This window comes from Gorilla gorilla, chromosome 11, assembly GCF_029281585.2.
Source record: "Gorilla gorilla gorilla isolate KB3781 chromosome 11, NHGRI_mGorGor1-v2.1_pri, whole genome shotgun sequence".
In the NCBI taxonomy this organism is placed as follows: domain Eukaryota; kingdom Metazoa; phylum Chordata; class Mammalia; order Primates; family Hominidae; genus Gorilla; species Gorilla gorilla.
In genome coordinates, this window is record NC_073235.2 from 82,197,777 (window position 1) to 82,219,197 (window position 21,421).

At 36.4% G+C, this 21,421-nt stretch overlaps 1 protein-coding gene across 4 annotated transcripts in view; it reads right to left on the minus strand.

Moving 5' to 3' along the window:
- ZNF385B (zinc finger protein 385B) overlaps positions 1-21,421 on the minus strand; it is a 417,184-nt gene that overhangs the window by 287,653 nt on the left and 108,110 nt on the right. The window contains exon 4 of one of the 4 annotated variants that reach the window (XM_055380327.2): positions 11,501-11,638. The exons of 2 other annotated variants lie outside the window; for them this stretch is intronic. In XM_055380327.2, the coding sequence (XP_055236302.1) occupies positions 11,501-11,638 (138 nt within the window). Of the gene's footprint in view, positions 1-11,500; positions 11,654-21,421 lie in introns of those variants that run through there. One more of the 4 variants, XM_055380325.2, reaches the window with a different exon arrangement.

A 21,421-nucleotide genomic window follows, 5' to 3' on the forward strand; every position in this document is an offset into this window, starting at 1 on the left:
CTTTATGTATATGTATATACACACATGCAAGGAAATTTATTATTTTATGTGTCTTTGTATACATATGCAAGTATATCTGTTAACTAAATCTGGTAGTGAAATTGCTGGGTCAAAAGAGATACACCTTTTAAGTTTTAATAGTTATTACCACATTGCCCTGCAAATATTAAATGAATCAATTCATACTCCACACAACAATGTATGAGAGTGCCCCATGCCCACACACCAGGTAGCTCATTGTGCTACCATACAGTTTGATCTTATCCATCTGACAGGTAAGAAAAATAGCATGTTTTAATTGAAGAATGAATCTTTTTATGAACAGCAATATCAAATAAAGTATTGAGTTCTGCACAAGTATTCACAGATTCTATATTCAAGTGTTCTATCCTTTAGTCAACATTTTAAGTCTATGACTTATTATCATATGCCAGGTATTATATTGAGAGTCACATATTTAAAATACTCAAGACATAGACCCTATCCTCAAAGTACTCATATACTAACAGGTGAGAAAGATATTGCAAAATAAATAATTCACAGTATAAGTACAATAATAGAATATGTATACTGCCTGAGTGTAAAAGTGGCTATGGATTTAAAAAGCCTGTTCCTTAGCCATATGTAGAAAGCTGAAACTGGATCCCCTCCTTACACCTTATACAAAAATAAGTTCAAGATGGATTAAAGACTTAAACGTTAGACCTAAAACCATAAAAACCCTAGAAGAAAACCTAGGCATTACCATTCAGGACATAGGCATGGGAAAGGACTTCATGTCTAAAGCACCAAAAGCAATGGCAACAAAAGCCAAAATTGACAAATGGGATCTAATTAAACTAAAGAGCTTCTGCACAGCAAAAGAAACTACCATCAGAGTGAACAGGCAACCTACAAAATGGGAGAAAATTTTCGCAACCTACTCATCTGACAAAGGGCTAATATCCAGAATCTACAATGAACTCAAACAAATTTACAAGAAAAAAACAAACAACCCCATCAAAAAGTGGGTGAAGGATATGAACAGACACTTCTCAAAAGAAGACATTTATGCAGCCAAAAAACACATGAAAAAATGCTCATTATCACTGGCCATCAGAGAAATGCAAATCAAAACCACAATGAGATACCATCTCACACCAGTTAGAATGGCAATCATTAAAAAGTCAGGAAACAACAGGTGCTGGAGAGGATGTGGAGAAATAGGAACACTTTTACACTGTTGGTGGGACTGTAAACTAGTTCAACCATTGTGGAAGATAGTGTGGCGATTCCTCAGGGATCTAGAACTAGAAATACCATTTGACCCAGCCATCCCATTACTGGGTATATACCCAAAGGACTATAAATCATGCTGCTATAAAGACACATGCACACGTATGTTTATTGCGGCATTATTCACAATAGCAAAGACTTGGAACCAACCCAAATGTCCAACAATGATAGACTGGATTAAGAAAATGTGGCACATATACACCATGGAATACTATGCAGCCATAAAAAATGATGAGTTCATGTCCTTTGTAGGGACATGGATGAAATTGGAAATCATCATTCTCAGCAAACTATCACATGGACAAAAAAGCAAACACCGTGTGTTCTCACTCATAGGTGGGAATTGAACAATGAGATCACATGGACACAGGAAGGGGAACATCACACTCTGGGGACTGTTGTGGGGTGGGAGGAGGGGGGAGGGATAGCATTGGGAGATATACCTAATGCTACATGACGAGTTAGTGGGTGCAGCGCACCAGCATGGCACATGTACATGTATGTAACTAACCTGCACAATGTGCACATGTACCCTAAAACTTAAAGTATAATAATAAAAAAAGCCTGTTCCTTAAATATACCTTATTTTATTAATTTTATGTAAATATATTTAAATGTGAAAAAGAAAAATAAATACCTTGGCCAGCAAGAACCATGACTGTGACAATTACAGCTAATAATTATAGGTTCTGATCAGGTGAAGGACTATTTTTACTTACTACTCATCTATATTTATTAAAATAAGAGTAGGCAGAATAATTTATAAAACTCTCCATCTTAATTGATACTTGCTTTGGGAGCTTACAACTTTGTCTAAAAAATAAATAATGGGACTTTTTTTCTCTATCAATTTTGCAGTTTTTTTAGCTCTTATTTTGCTTGACAAATCAAAGCACAAACTTTAGTCCCTGTTGTTGGTCCTCCCTCAACTCATTGGACCATTAAGCTTTTACTATATGGTGATTCTTATTAACTATTGGATTTGCTATGTCATGCTAAAGAAGTTTGCCGTTTAGCATGAGGTGTGTCAAGGACAGTTAATTGTATTACACAGAAAGCCCTTTCAGTAGTCAGATATGATAAAATGTGATAATAACGTTAACATCATTGACTGGTAAAGCTACTTCTTGAGCTTTTAATCATCATTCCAGACTTCTTTAAATGCTGTCTTCCAATCAATAGAAACGCTTTAAAACTTTATACCAGGGCCAGGCGTGTAGGCTCACGTCTGTAATCCTAGCACTTTGGAAGGCCTAGGTGGGTGGATTGCCTGAGCTCAGGAGTTCGAGACCAGCCTGGGCAACACTAAAATACAAAAAATTAGCCAGGCATGGTGGTGAGCACCTGTAGTCCCAGCTACTCAGGAGGCTGAGGCAGGAGAATCACTTGAACTCGAGAGGCGGAACTTGGAGTGATCAGAGATCATGCCACTGCACTCCAGCCTGGCGACAGAGCGAGGCTCCGTCTCCAAACAAAACAAAACAAAACGAAACAAAACTTTATACTGGAGTAAATGCAACTCACTAATGCTGTTTTCTTTTCACGTCTTGCCTTCATTTCCAAACCTCATCACATTGTTTATTTATAGTCTTTACTGTTAAGTTGTCATTCAAATGCAAACATTCAAGCTGGGTTGCACATGGAACTGGGCAGAATTTGGTGTGACCTATGAAAGCTGTTGAGTGGCGGTGTGGGGCTTGAGAGGTCTAGGTTTAACTTCCAGTTCTCCTGTCTTCAGTGAGTCACTTACCTTTTTGATGATGCTTATTTATTATCAAGTATAACGAGAAAATGTTACTTTTCCCTACTTCTCAGGGTTATAGTAAGGATCAAATGAAATAATAGTTGGAAACGGGTAAAGAGTTAAAAGCAATAAAGTTCCTCAATTCCCTTTCAGAAACTCCTTTTTTTTTTTTTTTCCTGCCCAGGCCCATTCTTTGTGTGGCCCCCACCTACTCAAAGCCTCACATGTTGTGCCATCTAACTTGTGTCTCCTGTAATCCGGCTCCATATCGCCCATCAATATCTACCTGTTTTAGGTTTTAACTTTCAGACCCTAACTTTTATTAAGACATCTATGATCGAAAAAAGAATCTAAAAATAACAACAGCTGAATTTATTGAGTACTTTACCACATGCCAAATCATAAATTCAATTGCAACCCCACAGCTTTTACTAGGATAATTTCTGATTACATCATATTCCCCCCATGTTCTCTCCACCTGCTATGCAAAAACCTTTATGTATATTATTCTCACTTAATCTTTGCAACAAATAAAATTGAGTCTATTATTATTCTTGTTTTACAGATAAGTAAACCGAGACTTGGAAAGTGAAGTAATTTGTCCATGATCACACAACTAAATTGTGGTGGAGCTGCGCTTTGAATGCCTCAGAAACTGTTCCATAACTCCGCTACTCCACTGCTTCTCCTGAATGCAGAACTAATGTAATGAACAAATGTTCACTCATGCATTACCTTTGAAATTTAACATGCTCATATAATCATAGAGTCTGAAGTTAGAAGATCATCTACTTTAACAATCTATCCAACCCTTAAACCTCCTTTATCATATGCCTAAGTCACAATCTGCCTTTTGCTTCAGTAACACCCATGAGGTATCTGTACCATGTCCAAAAAAAAAAGGAACGCCTTCATCTTCAGACTGCTCTATTGGGAAGTTCTTTATATCAAGCAAAAATCTTTCTTCTTGAAACGCTGTCTACTGACATTAATTTTACCCAAGAGCTTTATTGAAAAAATATAATTCAAATGTTACATAAAATAAGTCCCCTGATAATCTCTTCCCCTTGATAAGGTACTCAGTGCACCTTGACCAGGCTGGTCACCTTCAAATGAAAACACCTAAAGCCCTCCTCTGCATTTCACCCAAACTCCAGGCACGCTCTGCCCAGCTGAGAAAAGAGCAGGACTCCAACCTTCATTGTTATAGATACTCTATTTCTACAATTCCCATCTAAGAGACCACTAAGATTGTGTGAAACAATCATATCACGCTTTCGACTCATATGATGAGTTTACATTTTATCAATATTCCTACATCATTTTTCACTACTTCCTCCACTTACTGTTAGTTGAAACTGATCATGTTGGAGTTGGGCCACTTTTCTAGAATAGTGGTTTTAACTGAGGCTGCACATTAGAATCACGTTGGGAGCTTTAAAGATATTGATTCCTAGATAGCAGCTGCAGAAATTCTAATTTATTTAGTGTGGGAGGTGGCTCAGGATTTACATCAATTGTGTCTTCCTATATATGTATTATCCCAGTTTGATAACATCTACAGATTTAATGGCTAAGTCATCAATGTTCTCACGAAGTCATTGCAGAGTCCTGGAGCCTTCCCTTAAGTTAATATTGGCCAGGTAGATTTTAGGTATAGATATTCAACCAGTTACAAATCCACGAAATTACACTGTCATTCAGTCCAGAGTTTTCTACTTTGTTCACGAAATAATATCAACAAAGACTTTGTTAAATATCTCACAGAGAACTAGTCTAGGGCACTGGTTAAAAGCATGGATTCCACCCCCACTGCAAATTCAAATCTCAGCTGAGCTAGCTAGATGACTTCGGGAAGGTACCTTAATCTCTCTGTACTTCAGTTTCCCTAATGCTTACCTATAGGATTGTTGTAAAGATTAAATGAGTTTATACATATAAAACGTCTTGCATACAGTTAGCTTGAAAGTCAACTATCATTCCTGTTATTATTAAGTCTCATTATACACCATTTATTGCATCCACTCCATTTTAAAAGGACAATGATAATATTTGCTGCTGGAGAGCTGATCGGATGCGGTATATAGGCTGAGTGGTGAGAGATGGTGAGGTACCTCGGGGTTTATCGATTACAGAACAGGCTCCTCTAGAGGGATATAAACCACTGCCAAGTCTTTTGAGTCTTAAGCTGTTGCTTGTAGTACTCTGGTGAATAGTTTTGTTGGTTGAACTATTTGGGTTTAGAACTAAGCATAGTGGGGTATCTAATCCCAGTTTGAGTCTTAGCTATCGTGTTTTCAGGGTGTTAAAGTCATTTTTGTAGTTTATTTTTACTTCAGTTGAAGCTTTTTACAGCTTAGATGGAGTTTAGCTTTACTGTAGGTTTACCTTAAACACGCTTTTCACCAGATTTTATTAGTTTGGGTTAATCGTATGACCATGGTGGCTGGCACAAAATTTACCAACCCTGGAGTATTAGTATAGCTTAATCAAACTTTTGGTTATTGCTGGTTAAATCAGTTGTAGCTGAAGCAAGTGATAAACATCAGAGATCATTTCCAAGCCATACCCATTTTCTCCTTACCCCCATTAAAGCATGATTCAGAGCCCATCACAGGATTTCTAACTACTGCAAGAGTGGTATTCATTGCTTACCTTACTAAATCACACAAAAGTAGCTATGTACTTAAATTACACAAAATCCAAAAGCTCCTAGATTAAGAGTTAACTAATTTATTATAACTATACTATTACCCATTGTGCAATAATAAAAAATACAGAAAGTATGGAAAAATGACAGAAAAAGAAGCCCTTACAGATTCATTTCTGAATCTGCTTACTCCTGGATATTCTGAAATTTCTTCAAAATGTAGCCTGCCCTCTCCCAGCACCCAAGAATCCTGAGTAAAGAAATTCCCCTTTAACTTGCTGGAAGGAAGGGAGAGTTCTAGATGTAAAGTCATTTCTTCCATTGTCTGCTTAAAAACCACCACTAATGGAAAATGAATCAGAGAAATAGAAAACCGGCAGTACCATAGATCTCTAAGTGAAATTCACACACCAAATTTGAAATGTGAGCAAAAAGATGATTTGCTAAATGTCCCAGTGGCATTTCAGAGTCCCTGGAAGAAGTCAGGAACAGAGGGCTCCTCATCTCTGACAGTCTAGGTGTTCCCTGGGGGAGGCATCTTTTTGTCATTCAATTGCCATTTGCCAAGAAAAGATAGCTATTGACCAGCATCACCTTTTAAGAAATTAAAAGAAATAGAATTCTTCAAATTAGGAACTTTAACTTACCTTTCAGCACCTTTTCCAAAAATTTGAGGACAAATGTTGTTGGAAGATCTTTAGGGATTGAAATTTAGATTATGGATTCACATTGGTATTTTGCAATAACAAACACGTCACACAACCAAATAGGACTGAAGTAAGTAGGAGGACATTGATGCCAACATGGGGACGGGAGTAGACTATTTAAGGTAAAAAGGGATCATAATCTTTTCCTAAAGAGCATAGTTTAAATACAAGAAAAGGCCTCCAACATCAGTTTAAACTAGTAGAAGAAGTAACGCATAACACAATAACGTTTATGACTAGTCAAAAGTGGGAAACAGATTGATGAGTGGAGGCAAAAAATATCTTGAGAGATTTAAAATGATCAGATTGAAATAAGGGTATAGTGTTAACAGACAAGAAAAAAAGGGAAGAAAACAGGAATTTGTCCACTAGGGCAATAGACACTGAAAAATGAACTAGATTATTTGGTGGGAGTAACATTTAATTCAAAGAAGATATGGTTTTGTAAGAAGTACTTTCTTGGGATGGTAGACTTAATCCATTTCCAAAACTTGGGTTAATGGCACTCAAATTCAACTGATCAATTCAGGCTCAAAACAGGTTCCTGGTTTGAATATTGCATAACTGACAGAGAACTGAGGTGGCATTTTAGACTGGAAACAGAAAGGTTAGGTTTAAGAAATTACTCCAAACATGTTGTCCGTATTATTTATTAATCAACTGCAGGTTCTCCTAACACCACATTCTGTTATAGTACATGTGGTTCACTTCTGTGATTTTTTTTTTTCTCATTTTGAGAATCAAATCATACACTGATGTCTAGTTTTGACTGTTAAGGATATTAACAAAAAGGAGGAGGGGAATATTAGTAAGTGAGAAAAGAGAAGAAAGGTAATACAGAAGCTGAGTGGGCAAAGGGGATTTTGCAATACGGCCTGAAGTGACATGAACACTCTCAGAAAAGGACCCTTTATTCCACAGGGAGGTTGCCCAATATCTAAGAGTAACATTCAGATCCAGGATAGAACATTCTGTTCTGTTCCAGTGTGGTTAAAATTGGGATAGCTTGGGTGTGGGAATGGAGTTTTGGTAAACAGCTGAGCATGTGCACAATTAATATTATATTAATATGTTATAAAGTTGTTAAAAGAATTCAATAAAAATCTACCTATAAATATTTTGACATCATATGAGGCACACAGTAGGTACATAATAAATATTGTATCTATTCTATTTTATTCAGCTATGGTAAATTGAATAATTAAAGGATTCCATAGATTTTCTTCTAGGTCAAGTTTGCAAGTTACTCTGCCTCTCTGAGAAATCTAGTGGGTGGCAGTCAGAACTAAGTCCTAAAATCAAAAGGGTAACAAATATTTAAATAAAGGCCAGATGAACGGGTAGGGGAGAGGCATTGAAAGAGGCACCTGTCATTACGCACCTTAACTACAACAAAACAAAATGAATTAATAAGTATCTCAAACCTGCTAAAGAAGGAAAATCCCGAAAATATTCTAGTTGACAAGGGATGACAATTAGAAATTAATTGTATAATATTCATTATTTATTCAAAATGTTACTGATACTTATTTAATGTGCTGCCTTTATTATACTAGTAATTATGGAAGGCTTTCATTTATTATTTGTAATTTAGATTCCATCAGTCGTTCATTTCTTGACACCATTTTAAGTTTCTCAGATAGTAACTTTCTTTCCCTAGGAGTTTTCAGGCATAAACCCTAACAGTCAAAACTGATCACTTTTACAGGAATGTGGAGCCTCCATTTTGGCACTGGTAAAACCAATTTTCTAGGCCATTACTGGAGACTCACTTTTTTATTTAGAAAGTAGGTAGAGTTTCCAGACGCAATACAGGACGCTTAGTCCAAGTTGAATTTCAGCTAAACAACTAACAATTTTCAATATTAAGTATGTCCCAAATATTGCATTGGATATATACTAAAATATTATTTATTGTTTTAGCTAAAATTCAAATTTAACTCAGAGTTCGATATTTTTATATGCTAAATCTGGAAACCCTAAAACTTGAAGTTCCTAGTTTATTAATAGGAAGTAGGAAAAAAAGTAAGGGAAAAGACTGAAAGTAAATAAAGCTTCAAGGTAAGAAGACACTTTCTCACTAAAGTATACTCAGCAACATACCTCAAAAGAAAGTACAAACTCTATAAATTGCCCAAATTATTGTTGGATGTATACAATCAGGAAAGCCAAATTTGGATAGTACTTTCATTTTGCAATCATGTTTCTCAACTAAAACAGGTTTGTATCTGCTATTTTTTGTAACTAGTCATTTTTAAGAACTGCTGAAGAACAATTCAAGATGCTATACCTTAATACAAAAGTGAAAAGATGCAGGCAAATCACTGAGATTTATATCCTCATGATTTCATAAATCCTACTACTTCTGAAGGAGAAATTGCTACTAAGACTTCAGGCAGATATGCCAAATTAATCCCTTCTTTCTTCTGAGTGAATGTCCTATGTTCTATGTAATACGACAAATGTCACTATTCTAAGAGAATTCTAACATTCTAAAACTTTTTAAAAAAGATTTTCATTTATTAAACATGTTATATCATCAGGAATTTCAAAGAGAAAATGTCAATGCCCTCTAGGTTTCTAATTCTCAACCCACAAATTCAATTTGTTTCATGGGCTTTGGGGAAGTAATAAATATGAGATATTTATTTGTAAGTCAAAATCTAAAACTGAGTCCCCCTGACAATCTGATGATGATTTGTGACATCACATTCCCAAAAGAATAGAAGAAAAAAAAGTTTCACATTTTGCTTCATCTAAAAACACAAAATTGTTTTCTAATTATAATGGCACATATTACACTCTGTATTTCAATAATATTTTATCTTGACTCTTTACATGTGTAATCACTTAACCCAGGCAAAGATCTAATAATTAACAAGAAAAAAATCATGAAATTCAGGATTTATGAAGTGTTTTCAGTTCCCTTGTCAAGACCACATGAGGGAAAAAGTATAATAGCAACATCCAAATATGTACTCTATTCCACCTGCATATCCAGTACCACAATGCAAAGAATCAGCACAAAAATAAATACTCCACTTAATGTCCTGGTAATTTTGATCACCTCTATTTCAAAATGCATTATTCAACCAGGGTTATCTTCTGATAGAAAGAGAAGGTTAAGGAAAGCATTCTTAGCACATTGACAAATGCATTTCATTTTTATTATGTGGAAACAAACAAAAACTGTATTTAATATTAATATCATTTTAACATTTGAGAGCTTTTGCTTTTCTAAATGAGATGACTGCATGAAAGAAGGCATTTTTTGGGTCAAATTTCTAATGTATCTACAGGTTGTTTTAATTTCATTATTTAACTTGCCGTACTCATAGCACATACACGTACAACTAAGTACGAATAGCTTATATCAAATATAAGATGTATTAAAGCCTTTCCCTCTCTCCAACAGTGCTCTAGGATGCATTACCAGGCAAGCAGATAAGTGTAATGATGAATTGCATAATATGGCCAACATTAATAGAGTGGTTTTCTACAAATGTATTGCAAAAAATAAATACTTCACATTTCAGAACATAACTATTTGGATGTCACATGTTAGCAAAGGACAAAGTGGCAGATATTAGCAACTTTAAATCTGTAGGTCCTGGATTAAACAATATAAAGGAACTTGAGAGAAATGATAATGCATCTAGAGCACAGATGAGGTTGAAGGTAAGAGTCTATTCTTGAGGGTCTAATTAGGTTCTTCTCATCTCTCCATTTTTTTTTTTTAATCTTCATAGAGACGCCTTAGCAGAAGCTATCGGTTTTGACAGTACACTGAAATCCTGGCAGTGAACCATAAATTGACCATTACCATAAAAAGAGCTGCTAAATGAGAAACCATGTGCTCAGTATAAAACTAATTTCATGCTTTCAAAAGCACACAGTGGCTTCTAGCAAGATAGTGGCCCTGGGACTTGCCGAGACAGATTGGTGAACACAAATGGTTTGCTCCTGATGCATCTGCTTAGCCAAGCTTTACGTGTACTGGCAGTAAAAGAGGTTCTCGAGTCTTCTATCAAACAAATACACACTTAGCTATAACTTTAAAGCTGAAAGCTATAAAACAGCTGCCTCAAATAAATATAGCAGGAAAAACACATACACTTATATACACACACACCCCATGTGCCATGCTAGCTGCTTCCAATCAAAGAAAAATGGATTCCCCTGCCAACCTAATATACTAAACAGACACTTAATAAGCATAATGCTATTTAATACATTATAACCCTCACACTCCATTCATGCTTAGAAACACCAGAATTAGAGTTTAGCCAAGCCTAAGCAATAGCACTCCATCTACTTGGAGGCTAACTTTGTGTCTGCCCTTATCTAGTTGGCTTTCAAATACCATATACTTACAAGGCTACATCAAACCTTTCCAAGCATGATGATCTAGTAATTTAACCCTCCAGGTGAGCACAGGTATTTTATGTATATTTAAATGATACAATCTGCTACATTTAAAGCATCTCAGCTAATAAAAACACACTTCATGAAGAAATACTGTTAATTTCCTCCCATTCTCATTCGGCACACAGTCACTAGAAATTAATTACTGTTGGTTGTCCAGTACATGACCGGTCATAACTTTTAATTATTAATAATGTCTAGCTTCACAAGGCATCAACTCCAGTATGTAATCCACATCACTTACTTTCTTAGTTATCTCGAAACATGACTTGTCTCCTCCTATCTGTCTTTCATGTCAAAGATTCTACAAAGTACATTTTGTTTATAGCCTTTTTAATAATATCTGAAACACATAATAACACTGCTAATTACCTACTTTCAGTAATGGTAGCAAATTGCATAATATCACTGACTTGTTCAGAATGTTTAAAATGCAAAGGAAGTCACCTACTGGTAAGATGTCCTCGGCAAACAGCTAGCACAGAAAGAAAGGGATGGTTATCACACCCATGTAAGGAGTTACTTCGCAACAAAATTAAAGAATCATATATTTTGCTCTTCAGCTTTGCTCCTTCAGATGTGTCAGCACGATGTGATAAACACAATTGAGGACTCCACAGGATTCAGCATAACATACGAAAGAATCTGTTACTGACATCCCAGACCCCAGCATCCAAGTTTTAGAATAAAAACGCTCACCTCTGCTAGGAAGTCCACTCCACATCCTGGCAGGGCTCTCACCAGCTTCAAGAGCAACCAAGTTGGATAAACAAAACTTCCAGTATGTGACCAGGATAATGCACAGCGCTACCGAGTCTTGGCTCCAGCCCTGGTTATCTGTGTGACAGCACCACGTTATATCAGTGCCGCTCCAAGCCTTCCCAGTTGCTGGCTTATTGCACTGCTCATTGAAAATCCTTTACATGCTGGCAACATTTTAGGGAAGGACAAGCACACTCTGAGTCATTTGTAAAGAAAGCAGAGCAATTGCAATTCTATATCTCCATGTGTGCTGAAACCAGAAGCACTGTCAATGTACAAGTCTGAGGTGGATTTATGCTGAGAAACAGGCAACCTAAGCCTTCATTATCAATGCATGAAATCAGCCACTGTGATCAAATTCAAGCAAACCACAAAAAGGATATGATTATGAAAGTCTCCACAGATTTAGCACCAAACCTTGTGGAATAAAGAATCATCTATTGAAATTGTGTAAATGTTAAAAATAGCTCTGGCTTTTCAACAATGAGCAGGATACAGGGAAGAAATCAGTAGTCTATATTATAAGGACTTATAAAGGCTGCATAAATCAAAATAGCTGTAGGTTCCTGGGACTTCGCTATAGACAAATGAAATCACTGGAGACTATTACAATTATAACAAAAATAATTCCATATATTTGACATAGATGTCCATTAAAGGGCAAATCAAACATCCTTTAACTCCTAAGTGCCCATCTCTAAATTAAAATAATGGTGATAGTTAAAAATGTGCGATGCTATGCTAGCACCAGGACAAAATACCATCAATTTTATTCTAAGATAATTTCATAAACAATAAAGATTTAAATCTATTCTGTGTAACAATAAACATGCAAGATAGATATTTTAACACTATAATCTTTGCTCATTATTTTAAAAAATCTATAGTTCATTAAACCCATGTATTTTTATCCCAACTACCCCCAAATTTATACTTTTGCTTTTTATAATCCTTTCTGTTTTGTTACTAAAATATAAGATGCAAGAGCTACTGGACATCGTCTTTAGAAGACATAAGGTCAGAAAGCAGTATTAGATATACCCCAGAAATACATATACCCCAGAAAGCAGTAGCAGTGATTTGAGATCACAAAATATACAGATTTGACATGTGCATGCAAACTGCAAAGCAAAAAAGAAATAAAACGTTTATTAAAAATCACAAAAGTAAACTGGAAGAAATTCCTAGGAGGCAAAATTGACAACACATTTCAGGTTCTATTCAATTTTTTAAAAAGGGTTTTAGGTTCTCATTGAGACTCTGAAGGCCAGACAAATTAGAATCCAGTAAAGGCAATTCCTGATTTGAGGATCTCCTATAAATGACTGGGTTCAGTTCTAGTAATCCTACCAGCTCTGAGATGACACATTTAGAAGTGTCTACAATATGAAACATCTGTGTAAAACTAAGCAGCACACATTTACGTAACACAGCATTCTGGAGCAACATTAAACACAGCACTCTCATGGGCATTCTCACTATGTCCCCACATGGAAAGTTGACTCCTTACGGGCTGCTGGTTAGATGCCCTTGCTTGGAGACAGATTAGACACACGATTGGATATGCACATGCGTGTGTGTATACATATACCTGTGCCATTGAACACACTTGCCCCTCACAGTCACTTTTGCCACCTGAATTCTATTTGTCACCTGAACCCCTAGGGCAACATTTGAATATATTATGAGAAAAGGCATTGGGCATCATTGACTTTGCAATTGTTCAGTGTCCTCTCTCTCTTCTGTCCTCTCTGCCTCACCCAACACACACATAAACTTTCCTTCAAAAATAGTCATAGGAATAGTTCATGAGAGATTGTATGCCTAAAAATCTTTTTATTATTACCACACATGAAGCTCCCTAGTAATAAGATAAAAGTTTAAAATTAAACCAGGATATTTGATTATAGGCCAATCCCTTATCTAAAACCCTTAGTGCTTGATGCATTTCAGAATTCAAATGTTTTCAGATTTTAGAAAGGTAATACTCTACACATGCCAGGAATTATATAATGCCTCCAGTGGCAGATGTTATATAATGCCGCACTGGGGTCTGGGGCAACAACTCTATAATCAGACACATTAACATTCTATAGCAAAACCTGTGCATATTCATACTCATTGGGATAAATAAATGCTATAATTTAAGCTCACATTAGTTCATGTCACGTTTTCCCATCAATATGAATCATAAAATCTTCCAGTTTTCATTGCTTCTTGGATTTCAGAAATTGCAAGTAAGAGATTGTGGACTGTATAAATGTTTACCTAAACTGCTAGAAAGTTATGGATTGGGAAATGGTACCTAAGCAGATGTTCTCTTGCTTAGGCAAGAAATCTGGAGGGTAGTGTTACTTTAATGGATGGGCAAAAATATGAGGGAAGGTGCTGTTAAGAATAAGACACAAAGCAGAGCAGATATGTGGCAATAATGCACAATGACAAAACTAGGACATGGAAAAGATAGGCAAGAAGAAGCCACTCAAAATGACTGAATCAAAAAAAATACAAAACATAATAATAATAGTACTCATTGATCACCTAAACTCTATACCCACTAGTGTGAAAGGCACTTGACATAAATATTTTTTTAGCAACCTACCTTAATTTTCAAGAGGAAATTTTAAAAGGACACATGTATTTCAGAGGGAGGCAAAACATTGGGTTATCTCACCCTCTTCTCATTGTACCCAAAAGCAAAATATCCATAATGTTAAACAGTGCATGTGGCACTGTCAGACACAAACAAAAAAATAAGCTTTGCCTTATGAAATAAAGATTTCTGTTTTATTTGTATATGCTATAAACTACTTGCAATAGAGGTTCTTTAAAATCAGTTTTAGAAAAAAGTAGCAATATTTTCTGCCATCAAGAGTCAACTGTTTAGTTTTAAAATCCATTTTAAAAACAAATGTTCTCAAAAAACAAGAATAATGTGTTGCATTTGCTTGGAGTCTTTCTTATGAGTACATTTCCCAAATAAATACTTTTCTTTCAGTACATTAAAGAACTTTAATATAGCAGAGCACTGACACTACACTTAAGATTTTGGGTCAATAGAACATTCGCTGTCTTCAAAGAGCATTTCCTGGGTGCCTTTTGGGGCCTAGACCTGCACTGGGGAAGTGTCCAGGTGGCATTTATGTGAAGAGTGGTCTTTCTATTCACTGAACAAACTAGACTGGAATGTGCGGCTCTTAGTATCTAGAACACAATCACAAAGTCATTTTCTATCTGAAGAAGGAAACTGCATTTATTTTTTTGACAATACAACATAATTTGGTGAATTCTTCTTTTTTTTAGCAACCAAAATGGTGCCCTGAAGGTTTGATGGAGCTATAGCAGCTTCTAAAAGTAACTTACTATCCTATAAGATGAGTAACACTTCAGGGCTATGATTTAAAAAAAAAGCTCCCTATACCTTTCATATCAAGTCCATTAAATAATAGATAAATACTCAGTGTCTACAGGACAAGTCTCTGGATTGCAGTGCAGGCTCACCAGAGGGCAAGCTCTTGAAATGAAGTGTGTTAACATTATGTGTGAGTGCCAGCACACTCAGCCCATTAAAAAGTACAATATCCAGCCCTTCCACCTCCTCCAAACTCCATGTAATCAGAAGAGCAAATATGTTTCACAGCTGGCCCAAAAACCAGCTCGAGAAAAACCATTAAGTGCCAAGGACATATACCAACCATATGGTCAGCTGTAACATTCCACAGGGATGTCTAACCCAGAACACTGTCCAACAGCCTCCTTGGCTGTGACACTGTTAAGATGTGAAAGTCAAATGTCTGTGTGAAGAAAGCTGGTCAGTCCAAGTGAAAATACATTCATCCCCCCAGTGGAAATTGAACTCACTAATTACCACTGGGCTTGGCTCACTACTGAAAACCCTTCTCCCCAGATTAGTTTAAAATGGGTAACACTTCTATTCCAGGCAGACACCAAGGTTTTAAATATGCCTTTGATGATTTAAATCACTCAGACATGTAAACACTTGCCATGATTGTCTAAGACTCAGTTTCCACACTGAAAGGTGTATTTGGTTTTCAAAATCTAAAAACCAAGACTTGATGTTAAGCAACTCTTATCTTTTAATACACATAATATGTAAAAGTTTAGATTCAGAAGCATTCTTAAAGAAAAAGACAATCCGTCCTTCCCTAAAAAAGGGTCAACCACTCCTTTTAATCATTTTATCAAACTTCCATTCAAACTCTTTTATGTATCAATCCCTTAGAGTTCTGTACTTAATCCACACACTTGTATAATCCACACCCTTGTTTGACAGTTTTTAACCACATGTACAGAATATGGAGATGTTCTATAATGACTTTGCCAAGTCTACGTCAGGTATAGTTTTAGATTTCTGACACCACTGAAAACGGCTGGAGCTCTGTCTCAAATTCAAAGCATTTGTGCAGCAGGAGGTGGTTAGAGTTATAACTTGAGACTTCATCCTATTTCCAAAATTCTCTAGTCTCATTCCCAAGGAACTTCAATCTCAATAAACCCTACAGTATCAGTCTCAATTAAATTTATCTGGGGAGAACAGATAAAGGGTACCAACTCTTATCCTTGCTTTGAAGAATAGAGTCAGGATTTTGTAAAACACTTGGAAACTAAACAGTGATCAATTCTGAGTAAGACAATGAGTTAGAAAAGTATATCAGTATTCCTTCTACTATATGTATCATCACCAGGTCTGAAGTACTACAAGTAAGAGACAATTCCTGAGTGCTCTTATAAGGACCTGTGACTTATACAAAGAAAAGCGGATGCCCTATTTTCAAAGGTGTAATCTGACATATTTTGACCAAGGCCTTTTCCCCTTCTAAGTCTGTCCCTTCATTAAAAACCATAAGTCATATGGGCTCTATCCAATACATGGATTGTATAACAATTATTCTATGAAACGAGTTTTCTGAACTTACTAATTAAGAGGTTTAAAGAAATAAGTATATTGTAAATACTTTAACCCACCTACCTCACAATGAAATGATTTACTTACCTAGTGCACTTACTGGTAGAAACTCAATGATTTGTTATATATTCACCATGGTAATTATATTTGCAAAAGTCAGATATTTTGGTTGAATGATAAATGGCAAGTTGATTCATCAAAAATTAAGTGAAAGCAAGCATTTAAAACTATGTGTTTCCACTGAAAAGGTAAAATACATTATCATACTGATGAATTCTAGCCTTGTCTCTAAATCTGTCATACAAACCAAAGGTTGCATCATTTAAAATTAATGTTCATTCCTAATATCTCTTAAAATGGAGATTTTTTCCAGACATGGACAATATTAATATATTTAAGTAGTAATTTTTATTCCTGAAAACTAAAGAAAGATCTCTCCTGCTCTTCCCACCCTCCCCACCCCCTGCCATGTCTCCCCTACAGATTCTGCCTACTGCATACAAGGTGCTCAGTCTTTCAAATGAGCATGCTCCTGCCCACACATGCATGTCCACACATCCTCACTCCTTGGTATGGTATTTCTTGCTTTCCATACTCATTAATAGTAAGTTCCATCAGAATATTGATGTGGGCAAGGGAGTGAACTATCATACTTTCAATATACTCATGGCACCATCTTGTGGTAATTCTATGGTATCGCGTTTTCAAGTTTAATTTTTAAAGTTCTTCAAAAATTTCTGGGAAAACACATTTGAGGATAAATTTAACATTTTAAATATGCATGAGATGCAATGTGATAAATCTGGCCTATGTATTTAAAACCCTACACACATATTTTAAGAGTTATAATACCTATCATTAGTGTCCTGACCCCAGAAGCCATTTAATACCAATAACTGTTTCTTGAATGTAGAATAGGAATGAAATTAAGAAATCTTTAAGGGAGACGGGGAAAACAATAACAGAGGATCCTGGGGGCGTCAAAGAACAGTACAGATTATAGCAGTAAAAAAATAAAATAAAATTATGTATAACACTCCAACTGACAACCCATTTTCCAATCCTGCTGTCCATTCCCACATCCAAACTACTACTCCACTTCCTGCTGCAAAATACCCAGGTTTTATTACCCTTATCTTCTCCCCCATCCAAAATGTCCTGACTTTAAAATCTACTCAAGCTCATTTTAAAATCTCTTTTTTTAATTTATTTACTAATTGAATTTTAGTTTCTTTTTATTATTATCCTTTAAGTTCTAGGGTACATGTGCACAACGTGCAGGTTTCTTACATATGTATACATGTGCCATGTTGGTGTGCTGCACCCATTAACTCGTCATTTACATTAGGTATATCTCCTAATGCTATCCCTCCCCCTCTCCCCACCCCATGACAGGCCCTGGTGTGTGATGTTCCCCTTCCTGTGTCCAAGTGTTCTCATTGTTCAGTTCCCACCTATGAGTGAGAACACGCGGTGTTTGCTTTTTTGACCATGTGATAGTTTGCTGAGAATGATGGTTTCCAGCTTCATCCATGTCCCTTCAAAGGACATGAACTCATCATTTTTTATGGCTGCATAGTATTCCATGGTGTATATATACCACATTTTCTTAATCCAGTCTATCATTGTTGGACATTTGGGTTGGTTCCAAGTCTTTGCTATTGTGAATAGTGCCACAGTAAACATACGTGTGCATGTGCCTTTATAGCAGCAGGATTTATAATCATTTGGGTATATACCCAGTAATGGGATAGCTGGGTCAAATGGTATTTCTAGTTCTAGATCCTTGAGGAATCGCCACACTATCTTCCACAATGGTTGAACTAGTTTACAGTCCCACCAACAGTGTAAAAGTGTTCCTGTTTCTCCACATCCTCTCCAGCACCTGTTGTTTCCTGACTTTTTAATGATTGCCATTCTAACTGGTGTGAGATGGTATCTCATTGTGGTTTTGATTTGCATTTCTCTGATGGCCAGTGATGATGAGCATTTTTTCATGTGTCTTTTGGCTGCATAAATGTCTTCTTTTGAGAAGTGTCTGTTCATATACTTCACCCACTTTGTGATGGGGTTGTTTTTTTCTTGTAAATTTGTTGGGAGTTCTTTGTAGATTCTGGATATTAGCCCTTTGTTAGATGAGTAGATTGCAAAAATTTTCTCCCATTCTGTAGGTTGCCTGTTCACTCTGATGGTAGTTTCTTTTGCTGTGCAGAAGCTCTTTAGTTTAATTAGATCCCATTTGTCAATTTTGGCTTTTGTTGCCATTGCTTTTGGTGTTTTAGTCATGAAGTCTTTGCCCATGCCTATGTCCTGAATGGTATTGCCTAGGTCTTCTTCTAGGGTTTTTATGGTTTTAGGTCTAACAATTAAGTCTTTAATCTATCTTGAATTAATTTTTGTATAAGGTGTAAGGAAGGGATCTAGTTTCAGCTTTCTACATATGGTTAGCCAATTTTGCCCAGCACCATTTGTTAAATAGGGAATCCTTTCCCCATTTCTTGTTTTTGTCAGGTTTGTCAAAGATCAGATGGTTGTAAATGTGTGGTATTATTTCTGAGGGCTCTGTTCTGTTCCATTGGTCTATATCTCTGTTTTGGTACCAGTACCATGCTGTTTTGGTTGCTGTGGCCTTGTAGTATAGTTTGAAGTCAGGTAGCGTGATGCCTCCAGCTTTGCTCTTTTGGCTTAGGATTGTCTTGGCAATACGGGCTCTTTTTTGGTTCCATATGAACTTTAAAGTAGTTTTTTCCAATTCTGTGAAGAAAGTCACTGGTAGCTTGATAGGGATAGCATTAAATCTATAAATTACCTTGGGCTTTATGGCCACTGTCACGATATTCATTATTCCTATCCATGAGCATGGAATTCTTCCATTTGTTTGTGTACTCTTTTATTTCATTGAGCAGTGGTTTGTAGTTCTCCTTGAAGAGGTCCTTCACATCCCTTGTAAGTTGGATTCCTAGGTATTTTATTTTCTTTGAAGCAATTGTAAATGGGAGTTCACTCATGATTTGACTCTCTGTCTGTTATTGGTGTATAAGAATGCTTGTGATTTTTACACATTGATTTTGTATCCTGAGACTTTTCTGAAGATGCTTGTCAGCTTAAGGAGATTTTGGGCTGAGACGATGGGGTTTTCTAAAGACACAATCATGTCATCCGCAAACAGGGACAATTTGACTTCCTCTTTTCCTAATTGAATACTCTTTATTTCTTTCTCCTGCCTGATTGCCCTGGCCAGAACTTCCAACACTGTGCTGAATAGGAGTGGTGAGAGAGGGCATCCCTGTCTTGTGCCAGTTTTCAAAGGGAATGCTTCCAGTTTTTGCCCATTCAGTATGATATTGGCTGTGGGTTTGTCATAAATAGCTCTTATTATTTTGAGATACGTCCCATCAATACCTAATTTATTGAGAATTTTTAGCATGAAGGGCTGTTGAATTTTGTCAAAGGTCTTTTCTGCATCTACTGGGATAATCATGCGGTTTTTGTCTTTGGTTCTGTTTATATGCTGTATTACGTTTATTGATTTGTGTATGTTGAACCAGCCTTGCATCCCAGGGATGATCATGGTGGATAAGCTTTTTGATGTGCTGCTGGATTCTGTTTGCCAGTATTTTGTTGAGGATTTTTGCATCGATGTTCATCAGGGATATTGGTCTAAAATTCTCTTTTTTTGCTGTGCCTCTACCAGGCTTTGCTATCAGGATAATGCTGTCCTCATAAAATGAGTTAGGGAGGATTCCCTCTTTTTCTATTGATTGGAATAGTTTCAGAAGGAATGGTACCAGTTCCTCCTTGTACCTCTGGTAGAATTTGGCTGTGAATCCATCTGTCCTGGACTTTTTTTGGTTGATAGGCTATTAAATATTGCCTCAATTTCAGAGCCTGTTATTGGTCTCTTCAGAGATTCAACTTCTTCCTGGTTTAGTCTGGGGAGAGTGTATGTGTCCAGGAATTTACCCATTTCTTCTAGATTTTCTAGTTTATTTGCATAGAGGTGTTTATAGTATTCTCTGATGGTAGTTTGTATTTCTGTGGGATCGGTGGTGATATCCCCTTTATCATTTTTTATTGTGTCTATTTGATTCTTCTTTTCTTCTATATTAGTCTTGCTAGTGGTCTATCAATTTTGTCGATCTTTTCAAAAAACCAGCTCTTGGATTCATTGGTTTTTTGAAGGGTTTTTTGTGTCTCTATCTCCTTCACTTCTGCTCTGATCTTACTTATTTCTTGCCTTCTGCTAGCTTTTGAATGTGTTTGCTCTTGCTTCTCTAGTTCTTTTAATTGTGATGTTAGGGTGTCAATTTTAGATCTTTCCTGCTTTCTCTTGTGGGCATTTAGTGCTATAAATTTCCCTCTACACACTGCTTTAAATGTGTCCCAGAGATTCTGGTATGTTGTGTCTTTGTTCTCATTGGTTTCAAAGAACATCTTTATTTCTGCCTTCGTTTCGTTATGTACCCAGTAGTCATTCAGGAGCAGGTTGTTCAGTTTCCATGTAGTTGAGTGGTTTTGAGTGAGTTTCTTAATCCTGAGTTCTAGTTTGATTGCACTGTGGTCTGAGAGACAGTTTGTTATAATTTCTGTTCTTTTACATTTGCTGAGGAGTGCTTTACTTCCAACTATGTGGTCAATTTTGGAATAAGTGCAATGTGGTGCTGAGAAGAATGTATATTATGTTGATTTGGGGAGGAGAGTTCTGTAGATGTCTATTAGGTCTGCTTGGTGCAGAGCTGAGCCAAAGTCCTGGATATCCTTGTTAACCTTCTGTCTCATTGATGTGTCTAATATTGACAGTGGGGTGTTAAAGTCTCTCATTATTATTTTGTGGGAATCTATGTCTCTTTGTAGGTCTCTAAGGACTTGCTTTATGAATGTGGGTGCTCCTGTATTGGGTGCATATATATTTAGGAGAGTTACCTCTTCTT